We start from the raw sequence: 20140 nt of genomic DNA on the forward strand, positions 1-20140 counted from the left end.
CGAAAAACGCAGAAATATAGATCATGTCGCGAGTTTTACGCAGCGGACTCACGCTGCGCAAAACTCACGGACAGTCTGCACTGCCCCATAGACTTGCATAGGTCCGTGCGACCCGCGTGAAAACCATGCGGGCTGCACGGACGCAAATCACGTTCGTGTGAATCCGCCCTAAGGGTTAGTTCAGACAGTTTTTTTTGCGCTGATTTTGATGCGGAAACATTTTTTTCTATGCCAGCTTTTAGCCACCCGCGGGGAAAGAAAAGTGGTATGTTCTTTTTTTGCCATGGTTATGCCTCTGAGAAAGCATTTTTTGTGGCATCTTTTGCCCACAGCCATTAATGCCACGGGCGAAAAACGCAGCAAAAATTAGAAGGGCCGCTAGGAATAGAGGAGGATTGAGACAAGTCTTTGCTGTGGCAGCGCCGGGTCCGAGTCCTCACAGGAGGTACAGCTGGAGGTTAGAGTTTCGCTTGTGGTCCTTTCCCTGCACCATCAATCCCCTTCCGCCATTGACTTCTTTTCATTTATCACCTTCCCCTCATCTTCTGTGTTTATGTGCCCATATGTATTGTCTAATGTGTCATTTGTCCCTCCTCTGTCTACTGCTGACCCAATCACCTCCCCACAGGAGGTATATCTCTTTCCCCATCTCACCCATTTGCTCACGTGTTGTTATCCGGGTTCACAGGTTGCGGTGAAAATGCGTTTTTATGCTACGAACCGGGACAGAACTTCACAATTTTTGAAAAATCACAACATAATTGTGCGGTTTTGCTACGGTTCCAGGCAAAAAAATTTACTGCGATGTGTGAACCCAGCTTGACTGGAATTGTATTTGTGCAAATCCCACCTGACACTGCTGCACATTTATTTCTAATGAAAATAAAGAAAAAAAGAAATTAAATCATCATGTGCATATATAAGGCTTAGTTCACATCTGCGTTGGGGTCCCGTTCTGACATTCCGTCGACTAAGCTATTGCTTCCGGCAAAACGACAGATCCGGTGCACAACAGAGACAAACAAAAAGCATGGGCACCGGATCCGTCAGCATTTAAATCAATGGTGATGGAAATGGAAACCTCTGGTTTCCGTCTATGTCTGTTTGTGTCTGTTCAGGGTCCCGTTCTGAAGAAAAGCTCAGACGGAACGTCAGAACGGGACCTCAACGCAGATGTGAACAAAGCCTAAGACATACATTTTATTTGGACTTTGCAGTGTTGTGTTTTGGGGAGGCGCTGTACAGTACTTCTCCCCCTGAGCCACAACTTTTAACAGTTCAGATAAAATGGATGTCTGGGGGCGACAGATGGGGCACACACCTCATTCGACAAGTTCCACTGTTCTAGTTCCACAATTACAACTATTCTCACTTTGACTTTGTATGTACGCATGGTCTTCTGCCCTTGTCCCTGAGTGACAGGATTTGTACTTCAAGAAAGGTAGTGTTCACACTTCTGTTCAGTGTGTAATATAAAATAGGTTTAAAATGACCTTAAGGCCCCATGCACACAAACAAATTTTTGCGGCCGCAATTCATTTCTATGGGCCCATGCACGGACCGTGGAACAGATAGGACATGTCTTATTACGGCCCTGTTTAGCAGTCAAGGGCTCATAGAGAGTAAAGCATGCGCCAATGTGCTCGGCCCGTGATTTGCGGGCGGCTGCGGGTGACACTCCGCGGCCGTCCGAGCAGCAAATCACGGCCCGTGCACATCACTATGGTCATGTGCATGAGGCCTAACTCACTATTTATGCATGGAGGCATTGATATATAGTAATGGTTCTTGGCATAAATAGCGAGTTTTTAACAACCCGTATCCCACTGTATTATTTGAATTACTGCAAATTACGTACTCCTTGGCTCAAAATACTCCATGCTAAGAGAAGTATTTTTACCCTGCTTGAAAATATGTAGTATGACCTCTGACCTCCTTTTACAATGCAGCTAGCCCAGTGGTCGCCCAGTGATCGCTGTGGGTCATGTTGCTAAAACCTCTATCAACTCCGCCGAAATTTTATCGCCAGTCAAATAAGGGTATGTGCACACACACTAATTACGTCCGTAATTGACAGACGTATTTCGGCCGCAAGTCCCGGACCGAACACAGTGCAAGGAGCCGGGCTCCTAGCATCATACTTATGTACGATGCTAGGAGTCCCTGCCTCGCTGCAGGACAACTGTCCCGTACTGTAAACATGATTATACTACGGGACAGTTGTTCTGCAGCAAGGCAGGGACTCCTAGCGTCGTACATAAGTATGATGCTAGGAGCCCGGCTCCTTGCACTGTGTTCGGTCCGGGACTTGCGGCCGAAATACGTCCGTCAATTACGGACGTAATTAGTGTGTGTGCACATACCGTAAATGTAATGCATAGCCCTGCTAAATCCTTTAGAGTAATAGCTGTTCTATGAGCCACCTCTGTGTCCTAAAAGGACATATTGACAGGGGTTGTAATGTTGGGTCAACTTCTACATAGTCCCTCAATATTAGATGGGCAATATGCTATCTTTACATAGATTTATTTTAAACATTCTAAACTGAATTTTTAGGGTGTAAAATGACCACTTGAATAAGTGGCAGATAATAGTTGTACAAGGGTTGCAGTTATGTATCGCCCAGTGCAACTATTGTTCAGTTTAGACATGTTTATAAATTTAAAGGAATTCTCTTATGTGACACCATTAGAGAATACAACTAAATTGCAGCATTCTGAAGGCCAAAATAGTCCTTAAGAGTTAATGTTATACTGGGTTAAAAAGGATCTGTCACTAGTTTAAGAATTCCCTATCTCCTATCTAATCTAATAGGTGCTTTGCTGCTGATAACTACAATGTAATTTGTTTTCAAAAACGTTTATTATTTGCAAAGTTATGAGCATTTTTCTAAATATGCTAATGTATCTCTAATAGCCAAATAGGAGGTGACTCTTTCTTTTCCCTCTGGGCGAAGTAATATTTTCTGTATGACGCTGTCCAATCAGCTTACAGCTTCTATTCCCGACTGTGTATTCAACTGGCGATATCTCTGGTTGTTTCACAGCTAGAACTGCGATCCTGATTAGAATTTTATCTTTCATATGCCACCAGAACCGCTGTTCTAGGTGGTCCACAGTCAGAGATATGGCTATTATAACTGACCCTCCCCCCCCTTCCCTCCAGCCTCAGTCTCCCACACTGTGCGAAGCAGCTTCATGCTGATAAGACAGTGTCAGAGGCTGTGAGGTAGCGCCACCTCAGGGGAATCGCTGGTGTGGACGCCCATTTGTCTAGTATAGACTCATTTGTATATTTAGAAAAAAGCTCATAACTTCTAAAATAGTAAATGTTTTGGGACACAATTTTCACAATTATTATTATTAGAGTGACAACACCTATTAGATTAGCTAGGAGATAGGGCATTACTAAACTAGTGACAGATCCTTTTTAAGGAGACAAATCTAGTTTCAAATATTGTTTATTTTGCCATGGACTGGCTGCTGGTGAGGTCTAGACATCACCATGTTTGGCTTTCAGGAATATGTATAAAAATGTTATTCTATATTTTTGCCTTAGTGCCTAAATAGGGAAAAAAAAAGGACTGTATCCCATTCCCGTCCTTTACTATACATTTATGTCTCTTTTTTTTTTTCGTCAGAGAAATGTCATTAGACTAAGGTTAGATTCACGTGAGCGTATGAAACCTCGGACGTGAAAAACTGCAGACTAGAGTTTATGGAGGGATACGTGATGCGCAAAAAAAAATAGGACACGTCCTATTTTCTCACGGACCCTTCACGCGGTCTGTTGAAACAACGGCGGTGTGAACAACCCCATTGAATTACATAGGTCCGTGTGATGGCCGTTGTTTTAACGGCCGTCACACGGGCGTAATCAACGTTCATGTGAATAAGGCCTAATACAGTCTACAGTGGCAGGAGAGATGCATACAAAGCCTTATCTTTCTATCTACATTATATAATAATGTTGCTCTCCTGCATTATCTCGGCCTCCAGAAGTACAATAATAAAATTCCCAGCCTTCTAATGATAATGAGATGACTCTGCTGATATTGTCTAAGGCTATATTCACACGAACGTAGCCCACCTCGGACATGAAAAACTGCAGTTTTCCACGTCTGAGGTGGACCCGTGCAGAACGCGTTGTCACGGATCCCCCACAGACTACAGTCTATGGAGGGATGCGTGACACGCAGGAAAATAGAACATGTCCTATTTTTTAATGACCGTTCACACGCTCCGTTGACAGAACTGTCGTGTGAATAGCCCCAATGAAATACATGGGTCCGTGTGACGGCCATTGTTTTAACGGCCGTCACACGGACGAAATTCACGTTCGTGTGAATGGGCCCTAAGTCTACACAACAAAACCGAAAAGTGATCTGTAGAAGGCAGGAAATGTTAGCTCCTGCGAGCTTGTGTGTGCTCTAGGGTCAGTGTGAAAACTTGAATATTTGAGAATTGTATTTATATGGACATAATTTTTTTTTTAAATAACATCGTCAAAATTTGCAAACTAATTATTAGCATAAAAATCTGGATAAAAATATAATTTTCTGATGATACATTTTCTTTAACCCTTTCCCGACCATGATGAAAATACACGTCATGGGGTGGGGTGATGTTTGGATATGTCTTAGGGTATGTTCACACGGCCTATTTACGGACGTAATTCGGGCGTTTTTGCCCCGAATTGCGTCCGAAAATAGCGCCTCAATAGCGCTGACAAACATCTGCCCATTGAAAGCAATGGGCAGACGTTTGTCTGTTCACACGAGGCGTAATTTACGTGCCGCTGTCAAATGACGGCGCGTAAATAGACGCCCGCGTCAAAGAAGTGACCTGTCACTTCTTTGGCCGTAATTGGAGCCGTTATTCATTGACTCCAATGAATAGCAGCGCCAATTACGTCCGTAATGGACGCGGCGTTCAAGCGCCTGCACATGCCGTTACGGCTGAAATTACGGGGATGTTTTCAGGCTGAAACATCCCCGTAATTTCAGCCGTAACGGACGCCCTCGTGTGAACATACCCTTACAGCCAACACGCTGCTGTAACGTCCAGGAACAGCGATCGTGCTGTTCCTGGCTGTTTAACTAGTTTAATGCCGCAGTCAATAGAGACCACGGCATATAAACCGTTAGAAGGGGGAAGCCCCCTCCGACAGCCTAACAGCCCCCCTGCAGCGCAATCGGGGGGAGCTGATGGTGGTCATGGCAGCTCGGGGGCCTAATGAAGGCACCCAGTACTGCCTTTTGTCTGCTTCATCTAAGCCATTCCTTTGGCAGGGCTTAGCAGAAGCCTGTAAAAATGACAAATTACTGCAAATCAATTACTGACGATCGCTGGTTCAAGTCCCCTAGGGGGACTAATAAAAAGTGTAAAAGAAAAAGCAAAATACATTTTTCAGGAGTGTAAAAAAATATTAAAAGTTGAAAAAAAACACCATTTGCCATTTTTCCACAAGCACAATGTACAATTTTTTTTTAATATAAATTGGTATAGCCGCGTCCGTAAAAGTCCGAACTATTACAGTATACCATTATTGAACTTTCACGGTGAATGGCTTGTAAAATTCATATTTTAAAACACTAGAAAGGGGTTTATTTGGTCACCTTAGCACTGAAAATAAATCTAATAAGAAGTGATCAAAAAATGGCACCAGCAAAAACGACAACTCGTCCCGCAAAAAATAAGCCCTCACACCGCTCAATTGACGGAAAAATAAAACCGTTATGGCTCTCAGAATATAGTGATACAGAACAAAAATTTTTTGAATAGTATTTTCTTTGTAAAAGTAGTAAAATATAAAAAAAAAAACGATATAAATTTGGTATCGACATAATCGTATTAAGCCGCAGAATAAAGTTATGTTGTCGGTTTTACTGCACGGTGAAAGCCTTAAAACAAAATCCAAAAAACAATGAAGACATTTTAGTTTTTTTCCAATTGCACCCCACAAAAAACTTTTTTTCCATTTCCCAGTACATTATATGTTACTTTAAATGGTGCCAATAGAAACTACAACCTCACCCAAGAAATAAGCCTTCACACTGAAGGAAAAATAAAACCGTTATGGCTCTTGGAAGGCGGAGAGTGAAAAACTAAAACATAAAAATGTCTGGGTCTTTAAAGGGTTAAGGAATGATACTGTGCTTTTTTTTTTTATTGATAAATAATAAATTCGACAAAAATTTCACACCGCGCTTGACATTTATTTTTACTTTCATGTCAGAAACATCGGTGTTTGAAGTCAAATGAATTAGCATGAGGGCTTTCAATGCTTTTTTAAATTTCTTGTAATTGCTCACCTCTACCGACCGTCTTCTATATGTGTATTACGGGCATGGCGGCTGTAAATGACACGTGTCACAGAAGATGAATAATAGAATAAGGGAAACGCACACATGAGAAGGCTACGAGGAATAAAGATGTCTCCTTGCCTTTGGGAAACATTAACAAAATGCAGAGCCTGTGGGTTGAAATGTCTTGTTCAGACGCAGGTGGCATACATTTATCTCATGACAAATTGCTTACAAGTTCAACGTCAGGCAAAAATCAGCATCTGCTCCAGTGACTATCTCTAGGAAAGAGAGGGAGAAAATACTCGGGCTGCATTTTGTTTTTCTGTAAAATAAAAATCATCAAGCAGGGTATCCGTAGCACTTAGTCCTTCTTTGTGAGAATTTGCCATCACAATGTTTGCAAAGCTTCAGATTTGTGCCAGATATGTCAAAACCCATTGAAGGAGAAATATTGGCATCTGCATTGGGAATCAGTTTTAGCACTTTTATATGCAATGCGACATAAGATCAGACCTGATTGATACCAATGTTGACAGTTGTAGAGAAAGTGGACAATGAGCTGACAACTGCGTTTGTAAAAGTCAAGCGAGTCCGCTAATGATTTTTAAGCAGCGTGCCGTCATCTAACAACATGAGTCTGCAAGCTAGCTGGGCAAGCGTGCTTTTAGATTACATTATACTGATTTCATCTTGATGTTTTTTTATTTTGTACAGTTTTGATGCTAGTGAGCTGCGCTGTATGTAACTATCACAAAAGTATATGGCACAAAGAGTAAAGACCCTTTTACACCGGCCGATACTTGGTCACACGGAGCTATATATGGAAACGAGCGGTCGTTACTTCGATCGCTCGTCCCCATACGTTATCATCATGTCGGCAGCACGTCTCCCTATTTACACAGGGAGATGTGCTGCCGACAACGATAACCTTTTACTTTTTTAAACGATACGATCAGCAGATGATGAAGCGTTTGCTCGTTCATCTGCTGATCGCTGCTCTGTTTACACAAGACAATTATCGGCAACGAGCGTTATATGAACGCTCGTCTTCCCGATAATCTGCCTGTGTAAAACCACCTTAATTGTTTCTACTATATCTACTTAGCCAGTGTTTTGGATTTACATATATGTTTTTTTATGTTAACTTTATACATATAGGCATTCAGTAGCAATTTCAGTGACTGTGACATGATATAACTGAAGTTTCATACCATTTCATATAGCTGAAACACAAATAATTGTAATTGCAGTTATTGAGAAACACCTCCTGCCTTATGTTACATGGATGAAACTCTTGACACCAGGGCTGTTTGAGTTCAATATCTGTAGAATGGAAATTTATCAATCCCTTATTTTTCATTTTAGTGAGGTCACAATATCCATAATTTCCAACTATTTTTTAATTTTTTAATCTTTTTCACACGTGGCAAAGAGACGCACCATTACCACAAAGCAGCAAAACCGCATGTAAATACCTGCAATTTTTGCTACTGTTTAAAGGTGGGTGTATGATTGTAACAGTGTCGTAATGGTGCCTCTCCCTGGTCCTGGGAATACACCCCAACTGGAACATGACTGTGAGTACCTGCCAACTCATACTTGTAAGGCTTCGTTCACATCTGCGTCAGGGCTCCATTCCGATGTTTTCGTTTCCATCACCATTGATTTCAATGGTGACGGATCCGATGCCAATGGTTTCCATTTGTCTCAGTTGTTCAAGGGTTCCGTCGGGTTCCGTCATTTTGACGGAATCAATAGCATAGTCGACTGATGCAGATGTGAACAAAGAAAATAAAATAAACTGGAAGTTTGCTACCAACATTGCACTTTACTAAATGTAATTTCAGTGGATGTTTGTTATGGTATGCGGCAATTCACAAGCCCTCAGTTATGTGACAGTGAATGAGGTTTAGCTGTTTGCACTTGTTATTTGTTTGTCACTTGTTTTATTAATTCCAGGGATCGACACATACGATGAGACAGGTTGTTAATGTAAAAAAGGAAAACTAAACCTACTACTCCTGATATAAATTGATGCAGATGTTAAGCTTATATCAGATAAATTCTCCTTACAAATCTTACATAAGGGTATTGTATTTTACTAGTGTACTATTACGTTTTTCATGGACTTTTGTTCTAAACAGTAATAATAATTGCATTGCCCCACATGGAAAATTGGTTGCCACAATAGATAATGAAAAGTGACAGATGGAACATTTTCATAATTTCAGGATCCATTGCTTTCTTACTATAAATGCACAGACCTCCAGTATGATTGATTTATTGTCACCTAACCTTACACAAAGGTTTCTGCTGGCTACTCGTTTTGACCAACTAATTGTACATTATCTGACGTATCCTTGGTTGGGTTTACTTACAGATTGTATCCACAATTAAACAAATGTCCCTATCTTCCCTTATCAGGATTTTAATCTGATCTGGCCATTTACACACAGAATTGGAACTGTTTTATAGGAAAACTACTGTGTTCACATCACCGTCTGTGAGGTTAACCTGACGGAACCCCTCAGTGGAAAGGCAAACGGAAACCTCGGCTTCCGTTTCCCTCACCATTGAACTCAATGGTGATGGAAACCTTGCTAATGGTTTCCGTCTGTCACCGTTGTGACAGGGTTCCGTTGTTTTCAATCGACTGCGCTATTGGTTTCGTCAAGAACAATGGAACCCTGTCACAACGGTGACAGCCGAAAACCATTAGCTTGGTTTCCGTCACCATTGAGTTCAATGGTGAGGGAAACGGAAGCTGAGGTTTCCGTCTGCCTTTCCGCTGAGGGGTTAACCGGATGGAGACCTCCGACGGAACCCTCTTCTGGTCATTGTTTATCTGCTACACTCATAAAAACAACAGTGATTGGACCTGTTTTTACAATTCTGATGGATTTAATCATATTCGAGCCAGTTCACGCCTGCAATGGAGTCTTTGTTAGGGGCCTCCGTCCCAAACCCAGCCAGAAACAATAGCGCCGAGTGCTGCGCTATTGTTTCTAGCAAAACCACAGACACCGCGACGGAACCCATTAAAGTTAATTGTTTCCGTTGGCCGCCGGTGGTGTCCATGGTGCAGCGGAATTAGCACTTTCGGTTATTCCATTGTAATAAGGCTGAATAAGGCTGAAATAGGGAACTGTATTAAAATATAGGGGTTTTCCCAAGAGGGATGTTTATGACATATCCACAGGATATGTCATAAATGTCAGATAGATGCAAGTCCCACCTCTGGAACCCGCACCTATCTCTAGAACTGGGCCCCCTAAACCCCGTTCTATCTTTGTCTGCTATCGCTGACTCACTAAGCTACGCTGTTTCCGTAACTCCCATAGTAGTGAATAGCAGCTACGGAAGCAGCGTAGCATGCGAGCTACGCTGTTTCTGTTACTACCATTCAGTTCTATGGGGCTTACGAAAACAGCGTAGTTCAGCGAGCTAAGCTGTTTTCTTCTTCATGGTCGGAAATCAGCCGACACACACTGAGGTAGAACGGGGTTTAGGGGGCCCGTTCTAGAGATAGGTGTGGGTCCCACAGCTGGTACCCGCATCTATCTGACGTTTATGACATATCCTGTGGATATGTCATAAACGTTCCTCGTGGGAAAACCCCTTTAATTTTCTTATTCAAGAGAAATGTGGCTCCATAATAGAAAAAAGTGCAATTTTAGTGAAGTGTATTTTTGCTGATTCGCTTATCTTTAATTGTATATCTATAGGTTACAGAGTGCAGAACCTTGGATGTAGTATTATACTATATGCTAAACATGGCTCAATAGATTAGCCCCTTATGTAACAAACATTATAATATTTTTCATCAGTATTGGCGTAATTGTTAGATAGCTGATATTCACAAACTATATATTTTTTTTAATCTTATGAGTGAAGGTTTTATCAATTTTAAAAAAAAAGCAATTAATTTAGTATTTTATTTACAAACACGTCTGGAATTATACGTATAATATAAGCAACGCTAAACACTGACCTAACATAGTTTTTGGTGCAAGCATTTGTTTCTCATTACAAGAACAAAGTGACACATTGGTAATTCAATCAGTTAACTGGTCGCTCTATGCTTGACAGCTGTTTGACCGTACAGTAGGCTTCCCTTTTGTATTGAGTTTCATGCTTGGCGGTTGTCATGTCATACAGAAATGGTTTGTTAAATAGCCGGATTGTTTCCAGAAGATCTAGACGCTACTTTACAGCTTTCAACAATACAAATAAGTCTGGAGTATTGAACGTAGTTGATTAGTGGAATGTGATCCTGAAAGCAGATAACGGGCAATGCTTCATCTGTGCAACAGAAAGGGCTGTTATCTCCTTACGAAGGAACACGCTACTTGGTGACATAATCTGCTGAGTGCTGTAGATCTTTAGTGAATGGGGTATTTGGATCATTATATTTACTGTGTGTGTGTGTGTGTGTGTGTGTGTGTGTGTATATATATATGTATATATATATATATATATATATATGTGTGTATATATAGATTTTTTTTTTATTATTAGTATATATATAATATATTATTATTTTTTAATTCAAATTAATTACATTTGCACTTAATTCTCCACTAGTTTTTTGGAAACATATTTGAAACTAAATGCAATAACTGTGTTTCACTGGATAAATACCAATGGGAATTTTATTGGTTAGAACCTAACCTTAAATGTGAGATTTATTTCACTTTTTAGCAATTTTAAATAGTGATAGTGTATCACTATCTTAAATTGCTAAAAAGTGAAATAAATCTCACATTTAAGGTTAGGTTCTAACCAATAAAATTCCCATTGGTATTTATCCAGTGAAACCTATATATTACTCAAAGGAAAAACCACTTATATTTGCTATTGCACAGTGAATAAATGAAATGCAATAACTGTGCATAATGCATCAGTACTATATAATAACATCAGTTGTGATCCGGTTTTTTTTTGTGTGTGTTTTCTGCAACAAATATGTAACAATTAATAGAAAAACGCATGGAGATTAACTAACGACACCCATTGGGATCATTAACTGTAACGCAAAGAAAAACAGTATTTTTTATTTGTTTTTGTGATGTTTCAAACCAGCTTTATCACATTGGGATCTCAAATAGTAATTGGTTAAAAGATCAACGTGTTCTGCTGTCCAAATCAGTGTGTGGTGTATATAGTAAAATGGTTAACACATGCTGCTAGACATGTATACACATTACATGTAATTGCAAACATATTAGTTAGGAAATGTTACAAGTTCTATTGCTCCCATCATGCAAATAAATAAACTACTGTTTCAGTAAAAGGAAACCTATTTTCCTTTTATTATCATTTGTTGTCAAGATAAAATCTTGCTGGTCATTTTACTATAAGGAACTTGCCTTATGCTGAAACATACATGCTGTCACTGCTTTGTACATTAAAATATTTTATTGAACACCTGCTGGACAGCTAATACCCCTTCATGGACCCATTTAATTCTTTGTAAAGTTTCTTGCCAAGGAATCTTATGGCAGAACACATGAGTTTAAATGCACAGCACAGGGTGATAAATGAGCTATTTTCTCCATGAATTTTATGGAACCCAGCTGTGTGGACGTTCAGTGCTCTTTCTGGTCCTTAAAGATGTTTTCTCACTTATTATTTAGCTGCCTTGATAGTTGATATTCAGTTCCCAACAATGCATTGTAAAATACACCAAAATTATTGGATGACAAATTGCCAATAGAGAATAGTTAGCCCACACTGTTAAACTTATTAGCCATATTAGATCAAAGCTGATTGTTGGAAATGGGTTAATGCACAGTTCAACATTAGGAAACAACTCTCTCTGTTTGACAGTATAATCCTTTATAGCGTGATGCAAGTACAAAAGACAGATAAAGATGACATTTTTGTGATTCATTCTCGTATTAGGTGGCTGCGAATCATTAACTTCTTTTTGACTGTGGGTAATACAAAAAGGACCTACCGCACTCAGAAACGTACAAATATTGTTTGCCTTGCGGTAAAGTCAGTTCCTGCTAGATAAAAATAAAGTGCAGGAGATGGCATTAATAAAATATCTCCTGTTTTCATACTAGCCAATCAAAGGTGTATGTATATCATAGGTAGCCTGTTTAGAGGAGGCTCCATGGCTCAGTTTGCCCTATTCCCCTTCCTCATGGGTGGGGTGATCTCTGGCAAGGCATCATCATATCATTAGCAAACATGGGGGGAGGGACCTTCCTGATGACCACGCTACTTTTCCCTATAAGGAATAAGTAGGAAGCTGGTCAGCAGGCTTTGAGTCCCCCTGTATGAAAGTGGGGTGGCATGGAAGGGGCTGGATTCGGAATTTCACCATTTGTAATCCCTAAACCAGTATTCATGAACCAGTTTTTCCCGAACGTTTTGCATCCGTTCTGGGCCGAGTTGCCGTTTTTAACAGCTGATTTTGACCCGTTTTGCATCCGTTTTTTTCCCTGTCCGTTTTAAAATCTGATGAATTTCATTTGTAATTTTTTTGCCACACACTTCCCTCTGTAGATAATGCCACACACTGCCCTCTGTAGATACTGCCACAGCCCCCTGTAGGTAGTGCCACACAGCCCCCTGTAATGCCATACAGCCCCCTGTAGGTAATGCCACACAGCCTCCTGTAGGTAGTGCCATAGAGCCTCCTGTAGGTAGTGCCACACAGCTCCCTGTAGGTAGTGCCACACAGCCCCCTGTAGGTAGTGCCACACAGCCCCCTGTAGGTAGTGCCACACAGGCCCCTTTAGGTAGTGCCACACAGGCCCCTGTAGGTAATGCCACACAGGCCTCTGTAGGTAAGGCCACATCCCCCTGTAGGTAATGCCACACAACCCCCCGTAGGTAATGCCACACAGCCCCCATAGGTAATGCCACACAGCCCCCTGTAGGTAATGCCACACAGCCCCCTGTAGGTAGTTCTACACAGCACCCCCCATAGATGGCACCCCCCCTACCTGTCTGTAGATAGCGCCACCGTTCCAGGAGAAGTCCCTGACTTCAATGTCCATATGTGGACAGTGAAGTCAGGGACTTCTCCTGGAGCGGAAATACCGGCCACAGTCGGGGATTCCACTTCAGAAGTGCCTGACTTCACTGTGTCCATATATGGACAGTGAAGTCAGGGACTTCTCCTGGAGCGGAAACGCCAGCCACAGGGTCGGGGATTCCGCTTCAGAAGTGCCTGATGTCACTGTGTCCATATACGGACACAGTGACGTCAGGCACTTCTGAAGCGGAATCCCCGACCCTGAGGCCGGTGTTTATGGACACCGTGACGTCAGGCACTTCTGAAGCGGAATCCCCGACCCTGTGGCTGGTGTTTCCGCTCCAGCAGAAGTCCCTGACTTCACTGTGTCCATATATGGACACAGTGACGTCAAGCACTTCTGAAGCGGAATCCCCGGCCAAAGCGTTGCCGAAGCTGTGGCTGGGAATTGGGGACTCCGCTCCTACAGGGAGCAAAAAAATACCCTCCTCCTCACGTGCACTTCGCACTGCGAGAAGGAGGGAGAGCGAGCGACGGAAGACACGGCTGTCACTCGGGACACATTCCAGTGATGGCCGTGTATTACCCGGCCCCATAGACTTCTATGGGAGCCGGGCGGCTGGGAGAATCGCCGAAAATAGGGCATGTCCCATTTTTTGGCGACCGGGTTTACCGGGCCGTCAAAAAATCGGTCGTGTGAATAGCCCCATTAGGGGTCTATTGTTCCTACTGCGGCCGTGCGACGGCCGTTTTATGAACGGCCATCACACGGCCGGGAAACCCTGTCGTGTGAATAAGGTCTAAATGTCTAGGCATGAAAAATTCAGAGAGTAGATAATAAAAGCTTTGAGGGGCATAAGCAAATCCACCTTTCACTGTCCCAGGCGATGGGAGTGGGGGAAAGGGGGATAGGATTGCAGAAATAATTAAGGATGTCAGGTTTAAAAAAACATGAAAATTCTGGGAACTTAAATAAGACTTGATAAGAGAAACTGGCATAAAACCTCTGCACATCAATAACTGAGACATGTAACTATAGCGTGTATTACATTTAACATTTTGAAGCTACTTCTAAAGTAAAACATACGGTCAATCTCTGATGTAGAAGTGGAGGAATATATGAACTATTAATCTTCAAAGGAAAGGGGATTATATTGTAATTCAAAAATTTTACCTGTAGAGTTGTGCTAAAGCAGCCGCATTTTTTATTTTTTTTTGGTGAGAAAATAATTCCAGCTTTTGGCAGTGCAATTGAGCCTTATTGGATTTTGATGTACATGCAGAAAAAAAAGAGGCAATATTTAATCAAAGATTTTGAGACACAGGGATGAAGCTGTAATTCACACCTATTTCACTTTCCCCTATAACTGCTGCTTGAGAAACGGTTACAAGTATGAGAATGCAGCAGGACAAGAATTTAAATTAAACATGCACGGCTTGTCTGTTTCGTATGACCTGGAGTCAAGTGGTATCCCTGGGTAAATGCATTGATTTTTTTCACTCGATTACCAGAGATGAGCAATAGTGGAATCACTGTAAAATAAGGTCACTGAAACAACAAGAAAAGATAAAATGAGATAAAATCCAAGGGGTGCAAATTGCAAGCAATTTTGGTTGCTATTAATAATTTCAAGATGATTTCCATTCCCTGTACGCACGTTTTAATGGGAGAGGACGTGCCAAAAATATTTGAAAATAGGCTCTGCTCTCGCTGTTGAATGATCTCATGAATACTGCATCATCCGACCGGTAGCGTGATACCTACATAATCAATGCAGCAGAGAATGATGAAGACTCTGTAACAATAGTCTTTAGTTGGTGAGTAAAGAAGTACAATGTTTTTTAGGCCTCAGGGTGGCCTCCTTCTCAATGAAAAGTCTCGACACCTTTTTTTTTTTTTTTGCCAGGCTATGCTAGATCATGAAAAAGCGAGGAGAAAAGGCTTCTCTCTATACCTCTTTAGTGAATAGTCCTTTTATATACTAAATAACCGGTGCCAGTAGAGCTGGCCATAAAAAAATATGTCTATAGCCAAACTCCTTTCAACCACAAACTACCCCTATACTGTATGTTCATTAACTACATAAACTTTTATTATTTGCAAAATAAATTTGCATAAATTGTGCCCTCATTATCGTGTTTTAAAAGAACCGGTAGATTTCAATCAGTTGCTATAATAGTGGAAGTGAATAAACATCAGATCGCTACACTGTATAATTTCATGTCGCTACAGTGGATTCCTAGGTATATGTATCGATCTTCGATACAACCCTGTTGAGGAATTCAGCACATACTGCACTGATCGAGACCTGGCGCACTGTTTGGGTGTGCCCAGTGGTAATAAATTTCCCTCATTGTGTTATTAAATATGGAGAAAATTTACACGATCTTCAATGACATGCTAACGTTTATTTCTATCACACTTCTAGGACCAAACCAATGTTCTGTACGTCACTTAGAAAATTCATGACAATCAATGTAGGCCATCAAACTGTCTGCAATGCTTGGACACATTTTAAAAGATGTCCGTTGCTAAAATGATTGATACCCACTTTATCGTGAAGGAGGTATCATTGTCTATTGTAGTATAATAAAAGCATTATAGTTATGTGTGGTATCTCTGAAAGAGTACGTGATAATGGATGAAAGTATAAAAGTGCCCTACTAGACTGCTGTATGTTATCAAAATGTATAGCGACCATAAGGCTGGGTTCACACAGAGTTTTTTGCAGGAGGAAAATCTGCCTCAAAATTCTGTTTGGAATTTTAAGGCAGATTTTCCTCTGCCTGCACTCCGATTTTGCGGCGTTTTTCGCCCGCGGCCATTGGGTGCCGCGGGCATAAAACGCAGCAAAATACGCTTTCTCTGACTCCCATTGATGTCAATGGGAGGTCAGAGGCGTAAACGCCCGAAGATAGGGCATGTCCCTTATTACGGACAACGCCTCCGCCTCCCATTGAAATCAATGGGAGGCATTTTCGGCCGTTTTTTGGCGCTTTTTCTGACGCGGTTTCCGCGTCAAAAAAACTCAGTGTGAACCCAACCTAAAGGGAGTTTTACACTGGGCAATTATCGGGCGAATGATCGTTCATAGAATGCTCGTTGACGATAATTGCCCTGTGTAAACAGAGCAGCAATCAGCCAATGAACACGCAAACAGTCAATCATCTGCTGGTCGTATCGTTTTAAAAAAGTAAAATATAGTTGTCGGCAGCACGTCTCCCTGTGTAAACTGCCGACATGATAATAATGTATGGGGACGAGCGACCAGAGTAATGACCACTCGTCCTCATACATAGCTCCTTGTGACAGGAGCAAGCCAGAGACGATCAATGAGCTGTCTTGTTGATTGTCGCTCGCTGCATCGGCTAAAATCGGCTGCTGTAATAGGGCCTTAAGTGATATTTATACTGCTTTTTTATCAATCTGTGTTGTTTTCTCTTAGGTTTTGCTATTAGGTCAGATGATATATATATAGTGATTAAATGAAATTGTTACAGGATAACGTACTTGGCGTACTTCAATAAATGTAATACTCCAAATGGCCGTAAAATGTTTGTTGCTGTTGTTTTGTTGTGCTATTTTCATGTATAATAAATATTTGGTCTGTCAATGTATCACAAGAGATTAATCTGAAAGCCTGCGATTTTTGGCTTAATTAGAATTCATTTGCTTAATTGTCAGTCTAATCCCATCAATTCCTGTTTGCACTAACTCCAACAATGCTGTCTTCTGCTGTTTGCACTTTAATTTACATTTCTATTATAGTTTATGAGCATAATAAGGCCTTGTTTGAATATTCATTAGTATCAGAATTTTATTGTGCTTTATGAAAAAGGTGCTTTATTTTAGTGTAATGAAATAATTAAAGTCACACTGTGAGAGACTGATCAAATGTGGGCTTTTATGTGATGGATGATAGTGAATATGCTTATTTTTATCATTTTGCTTTTTCCAGCTCCGTCTCAAGTAAGTGGGGTAATGAAGGACAGAGTGTTGCAGCGTGCTGTCGATCTATCCTGGCAGGAACCCGAACATCCCAATGGAGTCATCACAGAATATGAAATCAAGTATTATGAGAAAGTAAGAGCCGTTAACACAGAAAACAGCAAATGTTCAGAATTTGCAATAAAACCATAATAAACAAAAACAGTTTTAGGCCCCATTCACACAAGCGTGAATCACATCCGTGTGCTGTGCGTTGAAACAACGCGCAGCACATGGACCCATTGTTTTCAATGGGGCCATTCACACATGCATGAATTTTCACGCAGCGTGAGTGCATCACGTGAAACTCACTGCATGTCCTATATTGGTGCGCTATCACGCACCTACGCGCCCATTGAAGTCAATGGGTGCGTAAAAACCACGCACCGCAAACGGATGCACATCCGTGTGCGGTGCGTGATTAACGCATCAATTCAATTGAAAATAATACAAAAAAAATATGTGCTTTGCGAGTGCGTGAATAACGCACGCCCCTCACAAAGCACACTGATGCATAACACAACGCACGGTCCAGATACACGCACGTTTTTCACGCGTGCTAATCTGATACGCTCGTGTGAATGAGGTCTTAGTAAATGTCTATAGTATATTATATGTTACTTTTTTGTTTCTGTTTTTGCTTATGTTTCTGAATTTATGTAACAGCTACAAATATTCAAATGTGTTTTAAATCAAGTGACTTGCCATTTCCTTGCGGGAAAAAAACCCCAACATTAACCATTTGTTTGCCTATTTCGTTAACATGGCAGGTTTTTGGTCAGGATTTTGTTTCAATATTTTTAAGCCCGAATCTTTTCATTATACTTTTTTTCTATGTGGGTTTCATTCATGGTTTTGGCTTACAAATACTAAAGAAAAATATTGCAGTGTGAAATTGGCCTTTATATGATGGAAAGTTGTATAACTTTCTTATATAGACTACTTTTGTGTTTTAATTCCTCACTATTTTTCTTTTTTTTTCTTTCTGTGAATAAGAAAGCCGTGTTTACATCTAGGGATTAAAAATTTACTATGTTCATGTCCAATTGATACAGGTAGAGATTGTTACTTGACAGTTGTCTGATACACTGAAATAAGCTGTACATTTCTGTCAGATCAGGGCAGGCTTTGGCATATAGAACATTATGTTTCTGTTACCTGACAGGAAGCAGAGCTCTTAAAAATGGTGAGGAATTGAAATACAAAGTATATTAGAAAATTGCACTTTAAATAATAAAAAAAACAACTTGTCTAAAAGTGTAATGTATACAACCGGTTTTTGGCTTTTGCAGCCATATAAATACGTAACAGATGCTGGAGGAAAACCACTATTGGCTGTGATTACAATGCACATAGAGGTTTACACCCGGCTTTCTTTCCGACCCTTGGTAGCAGCGGTTTTTGTGCTGCTTTATATGGTGCAGCCAGATGCAACATTAAAATCTATAGTGAAATATAAAATTCACAACATACAACTGAGTTTTGGTTTGTGGTACTTTTGTTTCTTTCAAGATGCAGCATGCCCTGGGTGTGGCGTTATATCTGGCGTTTTCCCCATAGACTTCCCTATAGGTTTTCAAAAACGCCAGAAGACAAGCATGTACAAAATAACACTAATTAAAAACACTATAAAAACTGTTACATTTTACAAAACGCTGGCATTTTAAAATTCATTTTTTTATGCAGATAAAACTAAAAATATCTATGTATGAAGAAGGCCTTAAAGAAATATTGGACCCGGGTCAACTTGTGTGTTCATATAGTAACTGAGTTTTGTATTTTTTTCTAAAACTTTTAAATATTTTAGATAAATGTCGGTTGATCGGCCGGTACCTCTGTTGGGGGAAACGAGAATCGGGCATGTTGGATTGCAACATGTCCAATTTTTTGTTTCGCCAGGAGATAGGCAGCACTTTCCCCTTATTAAGTAAACATGCTCGCTCAGCCAGGGAATGTGTATATGGCTGGTTTATGGGTCCCCTAACATATACTATCCTCCATGCTTATAAAGTCATGTATTCAGGCATTGTGTTGATTGTGTTAACACTTTTCACACTGTAAAGATTCTGTATATACTGACCAAGGGTAGAGTTTCGGTAGCATTACATGGAGGTCCCACTATGTGACAGATGTATTCATTCTATCACAGGGATATGTTAACATGCTACAATAAGCTATAACTTTAATCATTTTTACATTTGACTGTGATATATATTATTAAAAATGTTGCAAGGCTCATGATAATTGTCTCAAATGGAAATCGGCAACAGCATAATAATGTCTGCAGTTTATATTCTAGCTAAATGCTACAAGAATAGATGCAGTTATGTACTGTACCAAAAATGTAGTTGGTGCACTGACAGATATGGGAGGCCTCAGAAGTATCATGCATTTTAACTTTGATCAGGTCCAACTATTTCCAGGAATAGTAAGCAATTCTTGTAATCCAGCAAAGTCCCAGAGCTTTTAGCAAAGCTGGGGGCCAAAGAGAAATTTTGATCTGCTGCCAGTTGGCCAGCCCTGCCCTAAACAATTAACTCAATAGACAGTATAAACTTTCCCTTTTCTGTACCAGTGCTGTGTTTGCTCATTCAGAAAGGCATGCATTATCATCAGCTATTCTGTTCTCTATATCAGTGTATCTATATCAGCACGGCAAGCTGTAGAAACGTCCACCATACTGTATAATATAAACACTACCGTGTTCTGTATTCTCCTTCCTTACTAATTAACAATAGCTTCATTTTAACCTTTAATGATTTACTCCGGCATAAAAGCTATTACGGTCATGATATCCCAAGCGCTTGTTATTAGCCCTATCTCTGTATTAATCTCCTTTCTCTAACTTACCTGT

At 40.7% G+C, this 20140-nt stretch overlaps 1 protein-coding gene across 4 annotated transcripts in view; it reads left to right on the forward strand.

Moving 5' to 3' along the window:
• EPHA7 (EPH receptor A7) overlaps window positions 1-20140 on the forward strand; it is a 164896-nt gene that overhangs the window by 101537 nt on the left and 43219 nt on the right. For all 4 annotated transcript variants that reach the window (XM_075862171.1, XM_075862173.1, XM_075862174.1 and 1 more), the window contains exon 6: window positions 17258-17382. In XM_075862171.1, coding sequence (XP_075718286.1) covers window positions 17258-17382 — 125 coding nt within the window. The remainder of the gene's footprint in view (window positions 1-17257; window positions 17383-20140) is intronic.

This window comes from Rhinoderma darwinii, chromosome 4 (assembly GCF_050947455.1).
Source record: "Rhinoderma darwinii isolate aRhiDar2 chromosome 4, aRhiDar2.hap1, whole genome shotgun sequence".
NCBI classification, from domain to species: Eukaryota; Metazoa; Chordata; class Amphibia; order Anura; family Rhinodermatidae; genus Rhinoderma; species Rhinoderma darwinii.